Source organism: Aethalodelphis obliquidens, unplaced genomic scaffold, assembly GCF_003676395.1.
Source record: "Aethalodelphis obliquidens isolate GAN/ISIS:26980383/991018 unplaced genomic scaffold, ASM367639v1 scaffold17, whole genome shotgun sequence".
NCBI classification, from domain to species: domain Eukaryota; kingdom Metazoa; phylum Chordata; class Mammalia; order Artiodactyla; family Delphinidae; genus Aethalodelphis; species Aethalodelphis obliquidens.
Window position 1 is genome coordinate 21,839,576 of NW_020837961.1, and position 21,944 is coordinate 21,861,519.

The 21,944-nt window shown below is 37.1% G+C and overlaps 1 protein-coding gene across 3 annotated transcripts in view; it reads right to left on the reverse strand.

Annotated features, from left to right (window-relative positions):
* INPP4B (inositol polyphosphate-4-phosphatase type II B) overlaps positions 1 to 21,944 on the reverse strand; it is a 493,426-nt gene that overhangs the window by 117,212 nt on the left and 354,270 nt on the right. For all 3 annotated transcript variants that reach the window (XM_027117065.1, XM_027117067.1, XM_027117064.1), the window contains one exon: positions 12,570 to 12,773. In XM_027117065.1, coding sequence (XP_026972866.1) covers positions 12,570 to 12,773 — 204 coding nt within the window. The remainder of the gene's footprint in view (positions 1 to 12,569; positions 12,774 to 21,944) is intronic.

Sequence of the window (21,944 nt, forward strand, 5' to 3'; positions counted from 1 at the left end):
ACCCAAAGGCAGATTGAGGGTTGCTATTTACATTCAACTGGTATATGAACATTAGCTAACTTAACTCTCAAAAACCATCACATAAGGTCAATGTTATTGACTTAGTTTTTAGAGATGAGGGAACTTCAGGTAAGAGATGTTGAATAATATTCAATATTAAAGTGGCAGATTAGAAATTCCATTTTGATTCCAAAGACTTGATTCTTCCCCTATAGTTTCCCACAGCATTCTGGTACCCAGTAGGAATTGCTCTTCATGAAATTACTAGAACTTTGGGGACAAGCCAGACAGAGGAAGCCTGGGGAGAGGGAGCCCAGGAAGGACCAGGTATAGGTGTGTGTCACCTCACAGGAGTAAGATTAGGTTTTGGTTATCTGAGATTTGAAAATGAGCCCAATGGCAAATTCTGAACTAAGAGATTACTCTAGAAAAAGGACAGGCTGGTCCCATGTCCCCTTAAGTCAGAAAACAACAGTATCATGTAATCACGGATGGAGCAATCACTTGGCTAATGGATCAATCAGCTTGGGTCAAAGGACATAAGTGGCCAGTATTAATAGAGGACAGTGTTAGCATCAAGGCCCCAGATCCATTCATCAGCCTGGGATATAAAACAGGGAGTGCGTTACAGGGAGGAAAGGTGATAATTCACTTTGCAGGAGATAATTATGAATTATTATTAATTCCAAGCAAGATAATTATTTTGGAGCTAGGATGCTAAAAATGGGTAGGCAAAGATTCTTGAAGATGTACCTTGAATATCTGACGTCTATCCTAAACAAGCCACTTTCTATAGTATCTCTGTGAAAACATACGCACGGAGGAAAATAACCAGCGAAACTCCATTCTCATTCTGATGACTTTTTATTCATGAGGTCAGTGCATTTAGGAGATTCTTTTTGTTTAGATTGCTGGTATGGCTGGGACCTACTCAACTTTCTTCCCTACTAAAATCATGAAGAGGAAAGGCTGCTTAGGGGGGAGAAGACAATCAAAGCGTAAGAATGTGGCCGCACTCCATGGTGCATCTAACCCCTCCCCTTTTCAGGACAGGGAAGAAGGATCAGTCTCCAGATTCTGTTTAGCCCCTCAGCCACAGGAAAGGTTTAGAAACAAAAACAAAATAACAACCAAATAAAACAACACAACAACAGCCTAGCAGAAAAGAAGATTGTTGGTTCCCCCCCCCGCCCCGCCACAAACAGCAGTCATTAGCCTGCTATTGAAGGAAGTAATGGAAAATTGGTGGGTTAAAGTCTAACCTTTATTAAATGGAGCTTAATGTTGTCCTTGACCTTAATACAACCCAACTTCTCGAAGGTGAAGTGGCTGTCAACTTTGGCTCAGCCATGAAGGCAAAAGTCAGTGGGGAATAAGCAGCAATATTTATTCCATTCTGAGTCAGGTGCTGATCTTGGTTCTTATTTATTTCTGGGTTAGGACCTAAGCTAACATGCAGGTCAAACCCAGTGGCGGTAGATGCACACATTTGATGGACGTAGCCAGGAGTAGCCAGGGGGCCGTTACACCTGGCAGAGTGAGCCACGAGGGCAGGGAATATGGTGCTTACTCAGCATGTCACACGTTTATGAGCTTGGTGGCATCGAGAGACAACCTGACTGCTTTGGATCAGCAGTTAACTTTAAAAAAGAAAAAAAAAAAGTTCAGCAATGCTTAGCTGATCAACTTTTCTAGGGACAAGTTTTGATCAGCAAGAATGTAAAAAGGCTAAACCAGAGCTGATATGAGGGCCCTGTTGTATTTTATCTCCATGCACAATTCGTCACGTGTCATTACCAATTTCCGAACACTTTGATTAGAACCAGTTAGGAAATTAACAAGGCCGATCTCATCTTTAAAAAGAAGCTTCAGTCTATCTTTGAGTTGATTGAGAGCAATTTGCACTATACTGGCCTGGTTCCTCCACACTGCAAACCTCTGCTTTTTCCATAGCTTGATAGCTCTGCTCTCTGAATCCTAACCTTACCCAGACTTTTAGGTGAAAGGAGTTGTACATATAATACTTTATGGTCCAAATTGGCACACGTATGGCCCAAGCTGCATAATACACACATACCTGCACACACACATATAAACATACACATACATCATGTCCACTAAATATAGCCAGATATGTGGCATCCATCAGAACTAAGTGAGATTCCCCAACCTTTGCTTCTTATTGATCCTGCTGCTTAATTTCATCCACCTACTCATGTAAAAATCCCTGACCTTGGTTTCCCAACGAACACACTGCTGGCCTCACTCTGAAATTCAGTTCCTAGTGACACGAGTGGACACAGATGGTCAGCCACTGTTTCTCCAGCAGTGACCTCTCCACAGTCCCTGGTTTGGATCTTGCCCAGACCCATACGATTAGCTCTCACATGATCAGGTCTACACTTCATCTTCACTGATCGTCACGCTCATGCCATCACTCCTCTGATCAAAAGGAGGCTTAGTACTGCAGCAAGTATTCACTCTTCTCTCAGCCTAGAGGCACCTCTGTAGTTGGGTCGACCTAGATAATTCTACATATTTCTCTTTAGTCTTCAAAATGAAAGCTTCATCCAGGTCAGTCTCCTTGCTGTCCTAGAAACATACTGCTGATTAGCTCAACATATATTTTCTGGGCATCTGCTACCTGCCTGCTGAGTGCTCAACATCAAAGATATGAAGGAAACCTTGGAGGAACTAATATTTCTAACGACATATACTGCTTTTTAGGCTTCAAGTGCCTTCTCCCTTACCTTCCATCAATCCAAATTCTCACCCTTTCCAAGAACTATTCATGCTACTCTCTCTTTGCTTAACTTTTATTTTCTTTCTAATAGACAGTGGGCTCTATGAGGGAAATGCCTATTATTTATTCATCCTTTTATCCTCAGGTCATAGTACTTACCAGGTGATAGTTAATAAAAGAACGAATAAAGGAATGAAGGAAGGAAGGAAGGAAGAAAAATAAAGGAAGGAAGAAATGGTTTTTTCATCTTCTTCAACCTTCACATAACTTCTCTCTTAATACTTTTGACATTGTTAACGTGTATCACATACCCACCTCTGCTCTGGGAATACCTTTCAATAGTATCTCTGCTTGTTTTATGAGTGCTGGCCATTCACTTGAATTAGATGATATGGCTGTTGAGGTCAGGATCCATTTCTGATGTTTAATTTGTTTTCCCCCAAGTACCTATAGCACTGCTTCACATTATTGATGCTTAATTAACATTGGTTGATTGACTTAATAGCCTGCTACTTAGCAGTAGAAATAAATTAAGATACAACTATAAGAAGTATTAGCACATGTATCTTCAAATTGAAGTTAGAATTAAGCTCATATTCTGAATGGTTGAGTTCACCCTAATATGTGTCACATCAAGCTAAAGTTTTCAATTCAGTGAAAATATGAAATAAAGCTTTTGTTTAATAATAAATAAAAATAAATCATTGATTGACTAAAGATGTTAATTTTAAATTGGTAATTGCGTGTCAGCCACACACCATCAAATAGTCGTACAACTGGCTGAATTATCTGACATCAGTGAGCGGGCTGCATGCAACCAATTTCCAGGACTGACTTTTTTTTTTTCACTGAATGTACCCTGATATAGCAAGACAATAGTCTGCCTGTATAGACCTTGGCATTTCTTTTAACTATTCATTAACTTTGGTGTATTCAAAAATGTCTACTTAGGAATAATATCTCACTATTCACATCAGAATGTATTAAAGTTTAAAGGCACTTGATTTAAATGTAATCATACATTTCTAAAGTGTGTGTATGCAATTTTGCATAATCATTATACACAGGCATATCAAACTATCTGACACTGAACCAGGCATTGTAACAATCAGCAAAGTATCCAAGGGAGATGATACGATCCATTATAAAACCACAGGAAAATCACCATTTCATGAATAAGAAGAAAATATCTCTGTTAAAAACACTACTTTGAGTTGGAAGATGAATTGCTGATTAAGCAAATCCATCCGTTCACTTATTCTGACTAATTCTGAAAAATACATTGAACTGGTATGTATAAAACACTGTATTAGGTACCATAAAACAGGGGGCTGAAGGTGAATGTATTAATTGCATGTGGGAAAATCTAGAAATTGGTAGGATTTCATGAATACGCATGCCCATAAAGGTCTCCTTTGGGGTTTCTTCTCTTTATTTATTAAAAAAAATTTTTTTAACATCTTTATTGGAATAGAACATTTGTACATTTTGACAGTAGTGAACTTTGCCTAATCACCTTTCGTGGACTTTAATATCAGAAAAGTATTCGGAGCTCATTTCTCCTGGGGGAAATGGACTGGAGAAGGTCAGGAGGGTTTCCCATCCATCAGGAAAACAGATGCCGGAACACTTGTCATTGCCATACAGAGAACAACTGGCCTAATTCTCCCTGTCCTTTCTGATGGGGAGAATAGATGCTTTCAATGTCCCCTCCTCATAGCAAGATGAACAAAACAAGGCAACCCTATTAGGCGTGACGTAGGAAGGAAAAAGAAAGAGCTGGGACAAGGGGAAGATAGTTGCTTCCAATTCATATTTGCAGGTAAACATCTGAAATTATTTCTGTGTAACCGGGCTCTTTGTAATCGGCACATGAATAATCAAATAAAATGAAAATCACCACCACTGGGTTTCTGGAAGCTGCTGGAGGCCTTAACTCATCATGTTCTTAACTTTGGTCATGTCTGATGATGTTTTGTGTCCATCCTGAATTTTCACCACTTTCTATGTTTGAGGATAATTGTGAAGATGACTTGGAACAGTCACCTCAGGGTTGATTATGACTCTGGGAAATATCCACTAAGGAGAGAGGGATTTAACTGGGTACTTTTGACTGGAAGAGAGAAAGAAAATCCTCCAAAAAATTCATGAATTCTAATGGAGGAAAAGGTACCTGACATGGTGCAGAGTTATATTAAATTTAATTGTTCCGTTTCCAGCCAAATAAGAAGGTAGACAAGAATAGTAACTTGAGGGGAAATTTCAAAGTCATTAATTTATTCTACAGAGGAGTATTGGGTACCTTTTATGTGCAAGTGCTCTGCACATAAACACAAAAGTGAGCACAACACTGTCTTTGCCCTTTAGGAGTTTATAAAGTTGATGAGCACATGGAAGAAACAGATATATAAACAACTGATTATAATTCAGCGTTCACGAGGCTGTGTGATCATGGGGTGCAAGAATAATGCTTTAGGGCTTCCCTGGTGGCGCAGTGGTTGAGAGTCTGCCTGCCGATGCAGGGGACACGGGTTCGTGCCCCGGTCTGGGAAGATCCCACATGCCGCAGAGCGGCTGGGCCCGTGAGCCATGGCCGCTGAGCCTGCGCGTCCGGAGCCTGTGCTCCGCAACGGGAGAGGCCACAACAGTGAGAGGCCCACACACCGAAAAAAAAAAAAAGCTTTATTATACAAAATGTTTTGGAGTTGAATGCATACATATGTATATATACATACATCTCTATCTGTGTATCAATAACAGAAAATTTGGAAATAAATGGCCCTATTTTAGTGGACATTTTACTGATTCACGTAACTAAGTCATAAGGTATTGCTTTAGAAAAGATAAATCACAGATTAGTAACCAGTTGTCTATAAGAATTCATTACTTTTAAACAATGAGAATGATTTATTTCCTTCTTATTAAGATCAGGTCAATGGTTTCACATAGCATAATTCTAGGCAGCCAGAGAACTGAACAGAATTGCTTTGGAATATGAATTTGCATAGGTACCTCTGCATTATGCATGACCTTAACTATCTTCCCTAGAGGTAAGGTCTAAGATGGAGACAGAATCTGGCAAGAGAAGTTGAGAATACAGATCACTGCAGATTGTTTGTGGAGGAGGAAACCGGCTAGATAAGTTTTGTCCTTAAGAGTAATATTTTGCAGCCATGTATGCTCACTGCTACCAACGTTGACAATATAAATAGCTCTATCAATACTCCTGTCAAACTGAAACATTCATATTTGTTCTACACATCATTAGAGAAAGGTGTAGTAGAAAATGAACTGTGAGAAGTTGGTAAAGAACATACCAGAAAGATGTAAGTCTTATTCCAATATTCAATCTTCGGGAATACTGAGTTACAGAGAAACCACAATTTTTTTCAGGTTGTACAGAGACTTTATTCCGAGGATGTCTGACATAAGTATTACTGAATTTGTGCTATTGTTTCTATAAACTATGAAATGACTGAAAATGTATATGGATTAATGTGAACCATCTATTGTGCTTATGTGACATAAACACATTTTGCCATAATAATACATAGCAAATGTTCTCCTAGCTTAAGAATGGAAACTAATTTTAAATCTGATTTACATTTACAACATGAAGAAGGGAAATTAAGTGGCTAATCTGGATGCGGAATCGTTGCCTGATATACAAATGTAGTTCAACTGAAAAATGGGTTTGGGATACGGCTAAATAATAACAACAGTTTTCTTAGTCCTGCACTTTGCTGGAATGGATCAAAATATAAAAGATCAGAAGTGTATCTTTTTTCTTTAACAATTACTGAATGAGGGTAGGCAGATTTAGTCCCAAACCCGTCAGTGTAGTAATGTTGAAGTTAAATCACAGTGTTCTAGAGAACAGCATAATTACTGGAAGCCACAAAAACTGGGTCAACTTAATACTTTGGTTGGTTGACATGCCTTCACATTTTGGACAAACTAATCTTGGAATCCCAGCTGTTGGGAGCATCTGTTGTAGAGATGTAGCGACAGAAAAGCAATATGTCATCTTTACCAGCTAAAAGATGAAGAATGCGGTATTAGTCTATTTCTTTGCACAGATTGTCATAAAATCCCAATATTCCTCTGCGGTTTAATTGTTTACTAACTTTTCACGAAAATCAACCTTTAAAGCTCTCAATTATTTAATAAGTAAAATTCAGCAAATAACAGACTTTTTTTTGGTCAGTGATCATTTTAGTTTCAATCTCTTCCTTATTGACTAGATAATTATTATCCAGATTCATATGTCATCAACTTTGCCAACAAACAAGCTGAACAGAGAAAGAACCTTCTCACACTGATAGAGAGTTAACAGAGATTCTCCTGACCTCCAAAAGAAAGGTGTTTTATAGGCATCAGCTCAGTAGAACTCAAGAGTAATTTACTAACATGAACTCACTTTCCAAATATTTATTATTAGAAGCTAAATGCAGTTGTTCAAGTTAGGTAGTTGTTAAACCTACAGTCCCTGCCAGAAATTAAATAGAACAGATTTTGTAAAACGGAACTACTTTAATCTTATGTGCAAACCTAAATCAACCTACGTGATCAGAGAATATTTTTGTATGTCACAGAAACCCGATTAAATTAATTGTTTAAAACATTGAATTATTTCAGGAAGTTGACTAGACTTGTAATCAGTGCTGAAACTTTTCTAACACTTAATTAACTAAGAAAAGTGGTACACAAAATTATGTTTCCAATTCATTTAATAGCACAGTCTCTAAAGGCATTTCTAATTAGCTACATTTTCTTTGGAGTTACTCAACTTTTCAAAGTTAGATAAAGATTTGAAAATAATGTTAAATGGTTATGACTTCGGTAAATTTTTTTAAATAAGGGATTTCCATCTCTTAACAAAGGGATATTTGTAATAGAAAGTGGTTGCTAAGGAACGTCAATAACAATTGTTATATAACAATCAAACTTGGTTATTGTTTGCAAATAGAGTAAAATTATATTAGGAGAAGAGAGTTAGAAGTAACTTTTCTGAGTGGGAAAGATTTTCCTTGTAATTGTGATAAATTTATCAGAGCATTTATATGCTTTCTAGAAATAGTGGGTTCTGGAAGAAACTCAGAAATTGTATGAAAGGAGGTAAAGAGTTAGATGCAGATCATTATTACGCTACCCTAACCAAAAAACCCTGGGAAACTGAGAAGGCACTCCTGCATCAACTGGAAAAAAAAATCAGGCAGACTTTTTCCTACCAAGGTATTCCCAAGTGAATGACTGAAGGTGAGCCAGCATCCATGCAGACTCCTACTGGAATACTGGCCGTCCCTCACAAGCACTGGAATTTCCTATTTCTTTCAAAAGTTGATAATAAGCACTCTACCCACTTTCTTTGGTGCCTATTCGAAACTTTCACCGCTCTCCTCAGCCTGTCCTCTCTGCCCTCTTCTGAACATGGTTCTGCTTTTATGATAAAAGAAGTCATGCAGGTTAATATCTAAAATATAAAAAGAACTCATATAATTCAATAGCCAAAAACAAAACAGAACACATAATTAAAGATAGGCGGAGGAACCGAACAGACATTTTTCCAAAGAACACACAAAAAGGTGCTCGACATCATTAATCATCAGGGAAATGCAAAGCAAAACCACAATGAGAGACACCCCACACCTGTTAGAACAGCTGTCATCAAACACCTAGTAGATAACAAGTGCCGGCCAGGAGGTGGAGAAAAGGGAACCCATGTGCACGGTTGGCAGGAATATAAATTGGTGCAGCCATTATGGAAAACAGGATGAGGGTTCCTCCAAAAATTAAAAACAGAACCACCTTATAATCCAGCAATTCCACTCCTGGGTATATATTGGAAAGAAACAAAATCACTGTCTCAAAGAGATACCTGCACCACCATGTTCATTGCAGCATTATTTATAATAGTTAAGATATGGAAACAACCTAAGTGTGCATCGACAAATGCATGAATAAAGAAAATGTGATGTGTATATATATATATATATATATATATACACACATATATATTGTGTGTGTGTGTGTGTGTGTGTGTGTATATATATATTATTCAGCCATAAAAAAGAAGGAAATTCTGCTGTTTGCACCAACATGGATGGGTCTTGAGGGCATTATGCTAAGTGAAATAAGTCAGACAAAGAAAGACAGATACCATGATCTCACTTACACACAGAATAGAAAAAATACAAACTCAGGGCTTCCCTGGTGGCGCAGTGGTTGGCAGTCTGCCTGCCGATGCAGGGGATGTGGGTTCGTGCCCCGGTCCGGGAAGACCCCACATGCCACGGAGCAGCTGGGCCCGTGAGCCATGGCCTCTGAGCCTGCGCGTCCGGAGCCTGTGCTCCGCAATGGGAGAGGTTGCAACAGTGAGAGGCCCGCGTAACGCAAAAAAAAAAAAAAAAAAAAAAAAATAACAAACTCATAGAAACAGAGAATAGATCGGTTGTTGCCAGAGCTGAGGAGGGGGAGACAAAATGGGTGAAGGGGGTCAAAAGGTACAAACTTCCAGTTATGAGATAAGGAAGTCCTAGGGATGTAATGTAAAACATGGTGGCTATAGTCAACAACACTGTACTGTATATTTGAAAGTTGCTAAGAGAATGAGTCTCAAAGTTTTCATCCTAAGAAAAGAAAATTGTAATCCTATGAGTTGATGGATGTTTAAATATATTGTGGTGATTATATATACGTATAAAATCATTTTGTTGTACACCTTACACTAATGCAGTGTTATATGTCAGTTATAGCTCAATAAACCTGGAGAAAAATATTTCAAGCAAAGAACAAAGAAGCCATCCAGGCCCACGCACCCTCACAAAAGTAAAAGCCATTTTTACACCTTCCCTGCGGTCTCAGCTGAGGAGCACACTTCTGCCCAGGACTCGTCCTCCACCTGCCTGCTTGAATTGATCATCTTCTCCTCTTTGCAAGGACCTTGTTCTATCAGTAATAGCCTCTCAGTCTCTTAGCCTCTTACGTGGCCTTTGGAGTGATAAACACAGTCAATTTCACGACCTTTAAAACAAAACAAGTAAGCAACTAACACACACACACACACACACGACCTATGTCAGCTAAAATGTTCCTATCTAAAGGGTCACCTCATCTTCTTTCTCATATTGTTAACTTCTATTCACATTTATATCTCAGGAATTACTTCTGGAGATCCCATCCTGACCATCAGACTCCCACTTCATCCTGTGTATAATCCTAAATTGCACTGTCATTGCCATTGGTGTCTCCAGAGCCCTGAATAGGTCATGGAGCCCTCGCAGCCGTGGGCAGGTCACCTATGTTTCCCCAGCACGTGGCACAGTAACCCAGGCAGAACAAGGGCTCAGTAACACCCACTGCACCAAATGCTTCACCATAGACCTCAACTCACCATGTTTCCTACTCTCTCCCACTTTCCCATCATAAAAAGTTTCTGTATTTAAAATGTTGATCTGAAGTCACATTAGCAGAGTCAACCTTTTCCCACCTGTCTCTCTCCATCCCTATCACAACATTTTAACTATTTATTAACATATTTTTATCTACCACTAGACTCTGAGCTCTAGGACCTAATGATCTGACTTATCTTCCCTTTTGGAGCACCTGTGGATGTAGAAGTTCTCACAAGTTATCTAAAAGGAGGGAGGGAAGGAGAGGGGCGATTGGAGCCACAGGAGGAGGGTGAGGTGTGGGAGTGTGTTTGCATAACACAATAAGGTGAAAATTATGAAAACAAAAGATACCCAGTTCCAAAACTCTCCCTCGACTTAATAAAAAATGGCAATCATTTGTCAAAAAGTTCGCTGTATGTTTATTTAAATGAAATACAAGTTCTATATCTACCCACACTCTTTCAAATTCACATTCCGAATTTATGATCTACCCCATTTCCCCATTTATCTCAAGGAGTAGTATTGATCCTTATAATAAGATTATATAATTTACATATCTTAAAAAAGAAAACATACAGCAATAATATTAAAGTAATACAATGCATTGGCCTGGGCTTTTCCAGGTCATGGGGCATTGTCACACAGGTAAATCATTTATCTTAGGACCACACTAAGAGCTAAACAGAACAGGTGCTGTTATTTTCACTTTACAGTTGAAAAAAATTGAACTTCAGAGAGGTTAAGAGGTATGCACGCCTTGGAGCTATGAATAAATTGAAGAAGAAGGTGACAGTACAAGGAAGAAATATTAGATTTGCTCTTTTGAAAATGATGCAGTGGGAGAAATGCAATCTTAATCAGCAACAACAAATACTTATTCAGCATTTACCTCATGGAGCCCAGCTCTGTCTTTCCTGTGATAGAAATTTTATCAAAAGAAAGAGCAGGTATCACTTCACAGTGCTTCAGACAGCAATTTTTTTGAGAGGCCTGCGCCTTTCAAATTATTTACTACCCAAACACTTTTAAATTTAGGGTGGCAGGAAAAGTAATCGTTAACTATTTAACATCTAATACAGCTAGCATACTACAGCATTTTCATGGTTTAACATATGATTCAGTAAAGCGTTTCCTCCTCTGTGTGTGTGTGTGTGTGTGATGTGCATATACTTCAAAAGGTTCTTGGATAATGAATATGCATTGATTCAGGAAAAACACACTGTTCCCTCTCACCCAGAGAGAGAAACCTTGATTTTCTCCTGTCTTATTCTGCCCACCTACAGTTCCTATCACCATGTTGGCTTCTTTGGTTTATGTGTCTTTGCTAGTTATTTTTTCAGATGCTTTTATGTGGCCATTTTCCTGCCAATTTTAGAGCCACCTGGAGTAACATCTTTTTTTTTTTTTTTTTTTTTTGCGGTAAGCGGGCCTCTCACTTTTGTGGCCTCTCCCGTTGCGGAGCACAGGCTCCGGACGCGCAGGCTCAGCGGCCGTGGCTCACGGGCCCAGCCGCTCCGCGGCATGTGGAATCTTCCCAGACCGGGGCACGAACCCGTGTCCCCTGCATCGGCAGGCAGACTCTCAACCACTGCGCCACCAGGGAAGCCCTACATCTGTTTATTTTATTTTATTTTTTTTGGTACGTGGGTCTCTCACTGCTGTGGCCTCTCCCGTTGCGGAGCACAGGCTCCGGACGCGCAGGCTCAGCGGCCATGGCTCACGGGCCCAGCTGCTCCGCGGCATGTGGGATCTTCCCGGACCGGGGCGCGAACCTGTGTTCCCTGCATCGGCAGGCGGACTCTCAACAACTGCGCCACCAGGGAAGCCCAGCGCTACATCTTTTTTAAAAAAATAATGGAACCCATGAATAAGAAGGATTTAAGAGATCTTTGTGTCCACTGCCATATAAATGTTAACACTTTTTCAAGTGTGTCCAGAACTTACACGCTGGATTGCACCAATGAAGATACTTGTTGCATCTAAGGAGTAGATTATGGATGATTATTGACTTATTTTCTAAAAAATAATTTTAATGGTTTATATTACCTTGGAAATAAATAAGGAAAAGTATTGATCTTATAGAGTCTTGCAATTGTGGCATCCTTGCTTTGATGACATTTCTTGGAGATATTTATTCTTTGACTGCATTATATATATATAAAATATATATAATGTATATGTTATATATAGAAGCTATTTGAGAGCAAATAGGTTTTCTCGTCAAGTAAATGTCATCAGGAATAAAATTTTCATTTTATCATTTGCCCCTGAGGAAAAATGTAACCTATTTATCCACAATCTGTATTATGACTGCTTTCCGACTTGTTTTCATAAAAAGCAGAGATTTTTTTTTTTTTTTTTAACATTCTTGCTTTACTTTTCAGGACTAGACACGGAGAGGCAGGCTATGTAAAAAAAAATTAAAAACTTACCCACTCTTCCTCATCGTAGTCCGAATGATGCGGTATGGAGTCCTGCCTTCTCATCGGCGGGGGTGGGTCCTGGGAACTGCTCTCCTCTGTGCTGTTCTTAGGAGAGGGCGGCTTCTTAAGGACACCTCCTGGCCTGGCAGTGTAAAGTGCTAAAAGGGCACTTCTGACCAGCTGATCCTTGAAGGCATGTACGAAAAGCTCTGTCTGGAAAGAAATTGACAGGGGTTCAGCACAGAGCCTTGAAAAGGTCAGTGGCAGATTTGCTGTCACTTAAGTGGTGTGGATGGTGGAAAAAGTGCAGGCAACAGAGAGAGAAAATGATGCTTACGTATCAATGGAAAATAGTTTGGTTTGGGTTTCCGCCAAGGCCTTGAGTCCTATTCTGAAGTTAATGCTGAGGTTCTATATGCATTGTAAACACCATCTGTCTACTCATCCCACTCTCTTTTAGTTCCAGATCCTGTCTTTGGAGATGTATTTCACTGGGGATTATCATTTGAACACCATCTCCCTGCTGTGCCTTTCAAGTAACTCCAAATACACCTTTAAAGAAAATGTGATCAGACTATGTTTATTTTGTATTTTAAACACAGTTAAAGGCTAAAGAATGACATATCTCTTCAAGAAAAAAAAATAGAGGCAGGAGACTTTTTTTCTTTTTAGCATCATGGACAGATTTCAGCAGTAGAGCTGACATAGGCAGTCTTCCCCATGAAAACATTTGGCTTTTATTCCCCATTACTACCCTCTAAACTGTCTCCTCCACCAAATGGTTTCGGTAGTGTTCAGTGTTATCGAGCTTACTATGCAACTTGCCATGTAGGTTTTACAAGCTGGTGGTAAATACCTAGTAAGTACTATCATAATGATGGCTTTCCAACAATAAAGAACTTTACAGCTGTACTCTGCAATTTCCTGATGAAATGTTTAATGGCTTCACCCTGTTATACACTGCAGGGTGCAGTAATTGATTTTCTGTATTATAGTACACTTAACATACACGGGGCCTACCAATCTGTTTAGAGAAGTAACTCAAGCACTGACCCACATTGTTAACATATTTATGCTTTGTAATCTGTTGGGAAGGGGCCCTTTAACCCATAGCATTATTTTGAATCACAGATCACTTACTGAGACACTCCTGGATATAATGCTGTCTTCACCAATGCTGTAACTCTAGGTAAACATTTATTGGTGCTCTCTCAATATGTAGTCAGCAGTGCCATGCTCAATAATTGTTACTAAATTGTCTCTGAATCTCCCTGTTGTGAGTGTGGACAGTTACAGAAAACCAGTTAAACCAAGTTCAAAATAAGCAACTAATTAATAAGACCCTGTCATATCTGAATAGTTATATCTTTGCAGTGGATCGTGAAATTCTAGAGCTAGAAGGGAGTTGAGTAGACCTCTTCACTAACCAGATAAAAAAACTACGAAAAAAGTGTGATGATCTGTTCTAGGGCAGACTGCTGATTGGCAGCACAAAGGGAACAGAGTCAAAGTTTTCTAACAAATTCAGCAGTATTTCCCCTTACTCCACACCATCCACCATGACCCTCAGCCTCGGTCCTTCTGTCCTTCTTCCCCTGCTTCTCTAACTCTGGCTCCCCATGTGTTCTGAACATCTACCAGCTCTCACAGTTAATTGTGTCCACAATTGCTGATGTTAACTCTCTGCCCTGTGAAATTTTAATGGATGTTTTAAACACTCTTTTAATCTGTTAGTCATATTGAAGGCACTTTGAAGGTAAGTAGACAAGAAATATGGTAAAAAGAGGCTATATTAGAATAAGAGGTTGGAAAATAATTTTATAATAACTAAGAAAATAAAAATAAGGCAGAGCTCTTTTCATTAAAAGAACGGATGAAAAAGTTGGCTAGACAGTGCAAGTCAGTACAGTTATAGCAAATGGGGAAACATGCTGTTTACATAATTTTCCAGACAGCACGGATGTGTCTGTCAATGTGAATTTAAATATTAAAAATGTGAATTTACTTCCACTCAGCTTGACCTAACTATTTCTTTCTTGATAGTTTCTTCTTGATAATTTCTTGATAAATTCTTTTGATTTATTTTTGGAGCAAAACAGATTGACTTCTTTGACTTCCTGCTACTACAGCTCCAGTCTCCATAACACTCACTAATTACTATGTAGCTGAATACTATTCAAACCCAATGTAATTTCCTATGGTTCTTGTAATCACCACTATTTCTTCCCATAGCACGCACACACAGAGTTTCCTCTTAATTTACTCAAATCTCATTTGGGTTGATTTAGCACCAAAGACATGGGAGATAATACAGTAGATTCTTGCAGTTTTACAACCTAGAATTTTGGGGGAGGGTAGCTGAATATAATGCACAAAATATTAAACACAATAAAAGCTGATCTTCTACTTTGTGTGTATACTGAAACATGTATCTGACTCCTTGGAAACTCTCTGGATCACCCAGATCCTGTGCATAGAATCGTATTCTGTTAGAAAATAGCAAAATATTCCATTGCAATTTCCATCATGACCTGGAAAAAATCTTAATTTTCTTGACTGGTATTACTTGGTAAAGGTAGACCAATATAGACCCAGGTGTTTTACCGTCAAAATAAATCAGCTTGAAGAGATTAAGGTAGTCACACAATCCCAACACATCTGTATGTTGCTATTCTTACAATTGAGATAATACCAGGGAAGTTACGCATCAGGGAAGGAGGTGACCATGTCTCTCTGAGCTGCCTATTGACTCAGAGTTCCGAAAGCCTTTTTCCTTTTCTTACTTAGCTCCGACTATAATAATGAAAGAAGAAAGGCTGACTAAATATTATTGTAAGGGTGGGCAAAGCAATTAATTTAAATTATCAGTGTAAGATTATAGTAAAAAAGCATAAACTCTGAACCCAAGGCAGATCTATTTCATTAGTTCTATATTTAAAAAAGAAAAAGAAAAGAAAATGTTTTCTTGCCTTTCTGCCATTTGTCCAATTCATACGCTCATACAAGTATCCTTCAAAGTAACACACAGAATTATCTGCAAGTACAAAACTACTAAAAATTACTTCTCCTGGGGATACATTTCCTAGTTTCCTGAATACTAATGCCAGGGGAACAGTTAGAATATGTTCATTTAAAAACACTCTTTTAAACTAGAGAACTCAACAAATTAAGCAAAGTCCCATTCTATTTAGAATTTCCTTAGAGTCACTGAAAAAATTCAAGGCCATGCCTAATCTCATCTGCAATACAAAATACCATAAACAAGTAATTATCATGTTAGTAGTCATGTATATGGAAAAAAAAGAATCCTGCTTATTTTAAAGTTTGATATGCTTTAATTATTTCATAGTGTTATACTTGACATTAGTACCTTGATATGTGTTTAACATTCCCTAAAGCAAAGAACATTGAACTTTCAGCCAGGAGAGTTACCTGACATCTGGGCAGCTTATATAAATTATCCACTTGACCTTGGCTAAATCACATAACAACTTTTCCCCAGTATGTACAAAATTACAACGCCTATCTGTGAAACCCTTATGGGAGTTCATTGAAAACTGTACTCTTCTATTTATGCTTCTCTTTCTTGACTGACCTTTTCAGTTTCTGCTGTTGACTCATAATCCCCTGCTCACTCAAAATGTGGTAAGTGGACCCCAAGGGGCCTTAAACCACATTCTTAAAAGCATTTTTCCATTGGTGATGTAACCCCTTCTTCCATAACTTCAAGTATCATTTTTTATTATGCCAAGGTCTTCAAAATCCATTTCTGCTTACCTCCTGAATCAGCATGGTCAACGGTTTCCATCTGCAAGCTTTTTGAAAAGTCCCAGCCCGATCTCAAGTTTTTCAAATAAATGTTTTCTTCCCTGTTTTCCATCTGAGTGGTATCATTACTACTCAGCAACTCTGAGTCCAAACGTCTGGATCATTTTCAGTAATATTTATTTTCTGGGTTAGTGATCAATTTCTAGTAGTTAGATATTTTCAATAATTTCAAAGATTGACCCTTATGTTATATCCCCACAGCTAATCCTAGTTAATATCCTTTCTGCATTCCATGTTGATATTTCCATAGTCTTCTTACTGGTTGATTTACTTTTCTTTAGCTCTTCTTTTTTCAGGATGTTATCCAAGGTCACCAACACTAAAATGTTGACTTCTGGGTCCCATCTCAGAACTACTGAATCAGAATTTGTATTTTATCAAGCTTCCCCAAAGCATTACTGATATTGTGATGCTCAAGAATTCAAATCTCTCTGTCCTTACTCAGCCTAGTTATGGCTCTGAGGATGATCTTCAGAAAGCAAGCCTCCAGGCCTTCCGCCCTTAACAACCTTCTCAGTACCTACAGAACAGACCTTCTCTTGGGTACATAACTAGGAGTGAGATGGATAGCTCATATATAAATCTTTTAACTTTATGAGACACTGATGAACTATTTTTCAAACTGCCAACAATTGTGTACCCATTAGTGATAGATGAAAGTTCCAGTTATTCCATATCCTTCCCAACTTTTCCTATGCTCAGCCCTTTCGATTTTAGCTATTCCAGTGGGCGGTTAGTGGTACCTCATTTTAGTTTAAATTTGCATTTCCCTAATAACAAATAATGATGAGTATCTTTTCATGTGCTTATTTGCCATCTGTCTTTTTGATAAACTGTCTTTTCAATTCTTTTGCTCATTTTTAATTGTTTTATCATTCAGTTGTAAGAATATACATTCTGACACAAGTCCTTTGTCAGGTACCTATTTTACGCATATTTTCTTCTAGTCTATGACTTGCCTTTTCAATTTCTTAATAGTGTCTTCTGAAAACTTTAATGAAAGTTTTTAATTTTGAAAGTGTTTAATTTTGAAGAAGTCTTACGTATCATTTTTTTTTTGGTTCATGTCTTTGTGTTCTAAGAAATCTTTGCCTAACCCAAGATGACAAAAATTTTCTCCTATATTGTATTCTAGATGTTTATTTATTTATCTGTTTGTTTTTTTCTTTTAGCTTGTATATTAAGGTCTATGATCCATTTTTAATCAATTTTTATATAAGGTAAACATAAGGAAAGGTTTATTCTGCATATGGATATCCAATTGTTCCTGCACTATATGTTAAAAAGATATCCTTTCCCCAATGAATTTCTTTTGCACTTTTGTCTAAATTTATTAAATACATATGTATGGGTCTATTTCTAGATTCTGTATTCTATTCTGTTGATCTATATATCTGTGCTTACACTAATATGTTACAAACCATGCAATGAATATTATTTTTGTTTTAAAGAGTAAATATGTTTAAGTAAATTAAACTTTTGATTTTTAAAATTCTGTCCACATACATACCATTTCTGGCACTCTTTATTCTTTTGTGTAGATCCAAATTTTCCATGGTGTCATTTCCTTCTGTATAAAGGATCATTTCCTTTAAAATGTGTCATAGTACAAGTCTGGTATGAAATCTCACAGTTTTTGTCTAAAATGATCTTTATTTCACCTTTATTTTTGAGGGACATCTTCTCTAGATATGGAATTGTAACTTTTTATGTACGTCCGTATTTTGAAGATGTTACTCCATTATCTTCTGGTTTGCATAGTGTCTAATAAGAAGTCTTTTACAATTCTCATTTGTGTTCCTCTGCACATGTGCCTTTTTTTTCTTTCTATTTTCTGGTTGTTCACAATTTTCTCTTTACCTCTGTTTCTCAGCAATTTAATACCTGTGTTTCTTTCTTTTTTTAATATTTACTCTGCTGGAGTACATTTTGCTTCTTGGATCTGTAGTTTCATCAAATTTTGAAAATTTTGGTCATCATTTCTGCAAATATTTTTCTGTCCCCCTCTTCTTTTATTCTAGGACTCTAATTATATGTATGTTAGATATCTTGGTATTGTTCTGTAAGTCATTCATGCTCTGTGTTATCATTTTCAGTTATTTTTCTCTTTGTGCTTCATTTAATTATTTTCTAATACTATGTTTGCAAGTTCACTATCTATTCTTCTGAAGGGACCAATCTGCTAATTCCACCCAGTGCATATTTTTATTTCAGAAATTATATTTCACTTTTCTTTGAGTTCTATGTGATTCTTTTTTTAATTTTCCTTTTTTTCTCCTCATCCTTTTTATATGTTTCTTTGCTTTCATAAGTATGTGAGCATATTTATAAGTGCCATGTTAAGGTTCTTATCTACTAACTGCATCACCTCTGTCATTTCGGGGTCTGCTTCTATTGCTTAATTTTTCTTCTAGTTACAGGTTATATTTTCCTGCTTCTTTGCATGCTTGGTATATGCTTGTTGAATGCCGGGGGCATTTTGAGTTTACATTCTTGTTGCTATATTTTATTGTATTCTTTTAAAAAATGTTGGGTTTTGTTTTGGTATGAAGTTAAGTTACTTCACACCAGAAGGACTCAGTAAGATCATTTCAAACCTTATTTTTAAGCCTTGTTAGAGTGAATCAAGAGCAGCCTTTAATCTAGGACTAAGTTAGCCCCACTCCTAGGGCCATGCCCTCCTGAGGGCTCTATGCAGTGCTCTATGTGTGACAAAGTCTTCTCACTCTGCTGGTCAGGAGATAAACCATTCCGAGTCCTGTATGACCACCAGGACTTCTTTTGTATACTTATTTCTCGTACTTATTTCCCTGGATTTTGATAGTTTATTCACATGCGTATGCAAATCAGTACTCAGGTAAAGATTTTAAAGCACCCATTTACAGATGTCCAAGGCTCTTTCTGTATGCAGCTCCTTCCTTTTTGGTACTCTGCTCTGCAAATTTTAGCCATCTTGGCTTTTCCTGAACTCCACTTTCTGTCTCCTCAACTTGAGAAGTTGCTGTTTGGCTTCTCCCTCCTTGTGCTGCAGCTTGGAAACTGCCTCCAGGAAGAAACTAGGCAATTATAAGGTCACATAGTTTGTCATCTTCTTATGCTGCCTGTTTTCCAATGCCTAAAAACCATGACTTTATACATTTTGTCTAGCTGTCTTTTTGTCATTTGAGAGGACCCATATTACCCTACCATGGCCAAAAAAAGAGGTTCTAATTCCATGTATTTTATGTATAAGTATCATTCTTAATATTATTTTACTTTCTTACCTTTATTTTCCTTGTTTTTAATATTCTAATAAACACAGTTTTGTTTTTCTATAACAGTACTTATTTCACCAATTAAATATTTACCATATGAGGGAGACTATGAAAAGAAGAAACATAAGTTCTAATCCTGAAATTTCACCTTCATTAACACTAGTTACTTTCAAGTTCCCTTAGAATTTAGTATGTATGTATGTGTGTATATATAGACATATACTTTCACCAGCTATAAAAAACAAACGAAAACTCACTGAATTCTTCTACTCAATTTGGTATTGAGAGAGACTAGTGGAAGTGAATAAACAATAAGAAATTCCTTCTCAGTACCTAAGTAATCAACATAATCAACGTTCTGTATATAATATATATCTTCAACTTCTTAGCATACTGACTTTCTGGCATTGTTATTAAGGAAAACGGAACATTTCTTAAGAAAATCCTGAGTTAAGTTTTAGAATGGAATGCTTGTTTCTTTCTTTGAATACAGCAGAATGCTTTGGTATACTACGTTAAGGTTGAAAAGATACTAGGAATTGGAAGGTGTTGTGTTTTCTCAAATATATTGTGAGCAAAGCCTCTAATATTTGTGACCAAATCCTTTTTTGTTGTTGTTTACCATTTCACAATTGCTGTGTTGTGAAATAGTCCATGCTTTTAATTTCTTAGACTGTAAAATTAATACTGTGTAGTATTTGTCATACAGCATTGAGTACAATACCACACACAATTAGGTGCTCAATACTGCTTTGTGATGAGCATAATAATAATTACTTTCTAAACAAGGTCTATCAATCTCTATGGAGTGGAGACTATGATGGGCATTTGAAACTAATGCCACACATATATCTGAGTAATGAGATACATGCCTACATTTGTGTCCTTACATTTTCATTTTGAATTTCTTTACGTTACTTTTCTCTTTCTCTCTCTCTCTCTCCTTTTTTTTTTTTGTCACAGTATTGTATAATTTTATCTAGAAAAAAGGAAAATGCATTTTTTTATCCCACTCTATTATTAACCTTTCATATCTTATGTTAAAAATTTGGCTTATGCTTTGTTTTCTCTGTTGGGATTAGTTATGTAAAGTCGGAGTTTGTCTTTTGCTATAAACCTACATCATAACGTTAAATAATTCTTTAATATTTTCATAAACATATGCAGCAAACAAATCCAGTTATCCTTCACAAGATTCTTTTTTTAAGAACTATTTTTTTAAAAAAATAGAACTTAATTGAGGTTGTGCACATTAGGATATGAAAAATTTATAGTAAATTTTATTGTGAAATTTCAGTTATGTCCTATGGATGAGTTCCTAAGAAAACAACTCAAGAACTTATTTTCCAAACATGTCAGTTCAGATTCATTAAAAGAAACAAGGGGACTATCAATGAAGAAAAGACCTATTCTCTAATCCACAGTGTGCAAGTCCCTAGTCTTAAACATGAAATGTTTTTAAGTTAAATCTTGCTAATATTAAATTAAGCTAAAATTTAAGATGCCACTAAAATGATTTATCTTTTATGCTAGATTCATAGATCATAGTTTATTTTAAACCACGAGCTAGTAACTGTCTTCATACACTAGGCAAAACTCTGTTAACTTAGATACTTCTTTGAAATTCTGGGCATGAATTCTTAAAGAAATGCATGGCTTGCAAATTTAACTTTAAAAAATCCTCGTGATTTCAAGTGTTGACAGATTTCTTAGTAGACGAAGCTTGTCTACTCAGTAACAAACAGACAAAAAAAAAACATAGGGAAAAAAGTTGGAGCAATGTTGAATTAAAGGAGAAAATACATGTCCTGCCACACTCCCAAATCACTGCAGCAAGATGTGAAGGATGTGTGAGATGACAAATCCCTGTCCAATGCACAGGAAGAATATAAATACTGCTCTGAAATCACCACAGTGATGCTCTATTTGCTAGAATTTTCTGTTTAGGTGAACCCAGGGAAACCTCACCTTACCTACAAATCCAAAAAAGAAATGAACCAAAAAGAAATTCTGTTATTTTACTGTATGCAACACCCTCCTCTTGTTTTTCCTTTTTCTTAGCCATAACATATTCATTGACTATTAAACATATTCATTGACTATTAGAATAGTTAAGTATTGTTGAGAAGTTTGTCTAACAATTTTTTTTTAATTTTTAAAAAAGGAAATATCAAAACATATATTGCATGGAATATACCAGAAAGGGTTTCCATTCTGGAGTCAACCAGACCTGGGTCTGAGCCCTAGTTTTGTTTGAATCCTGGGTTTGACTTTAGTTGCATGACCTTGCACATTTTTTAAA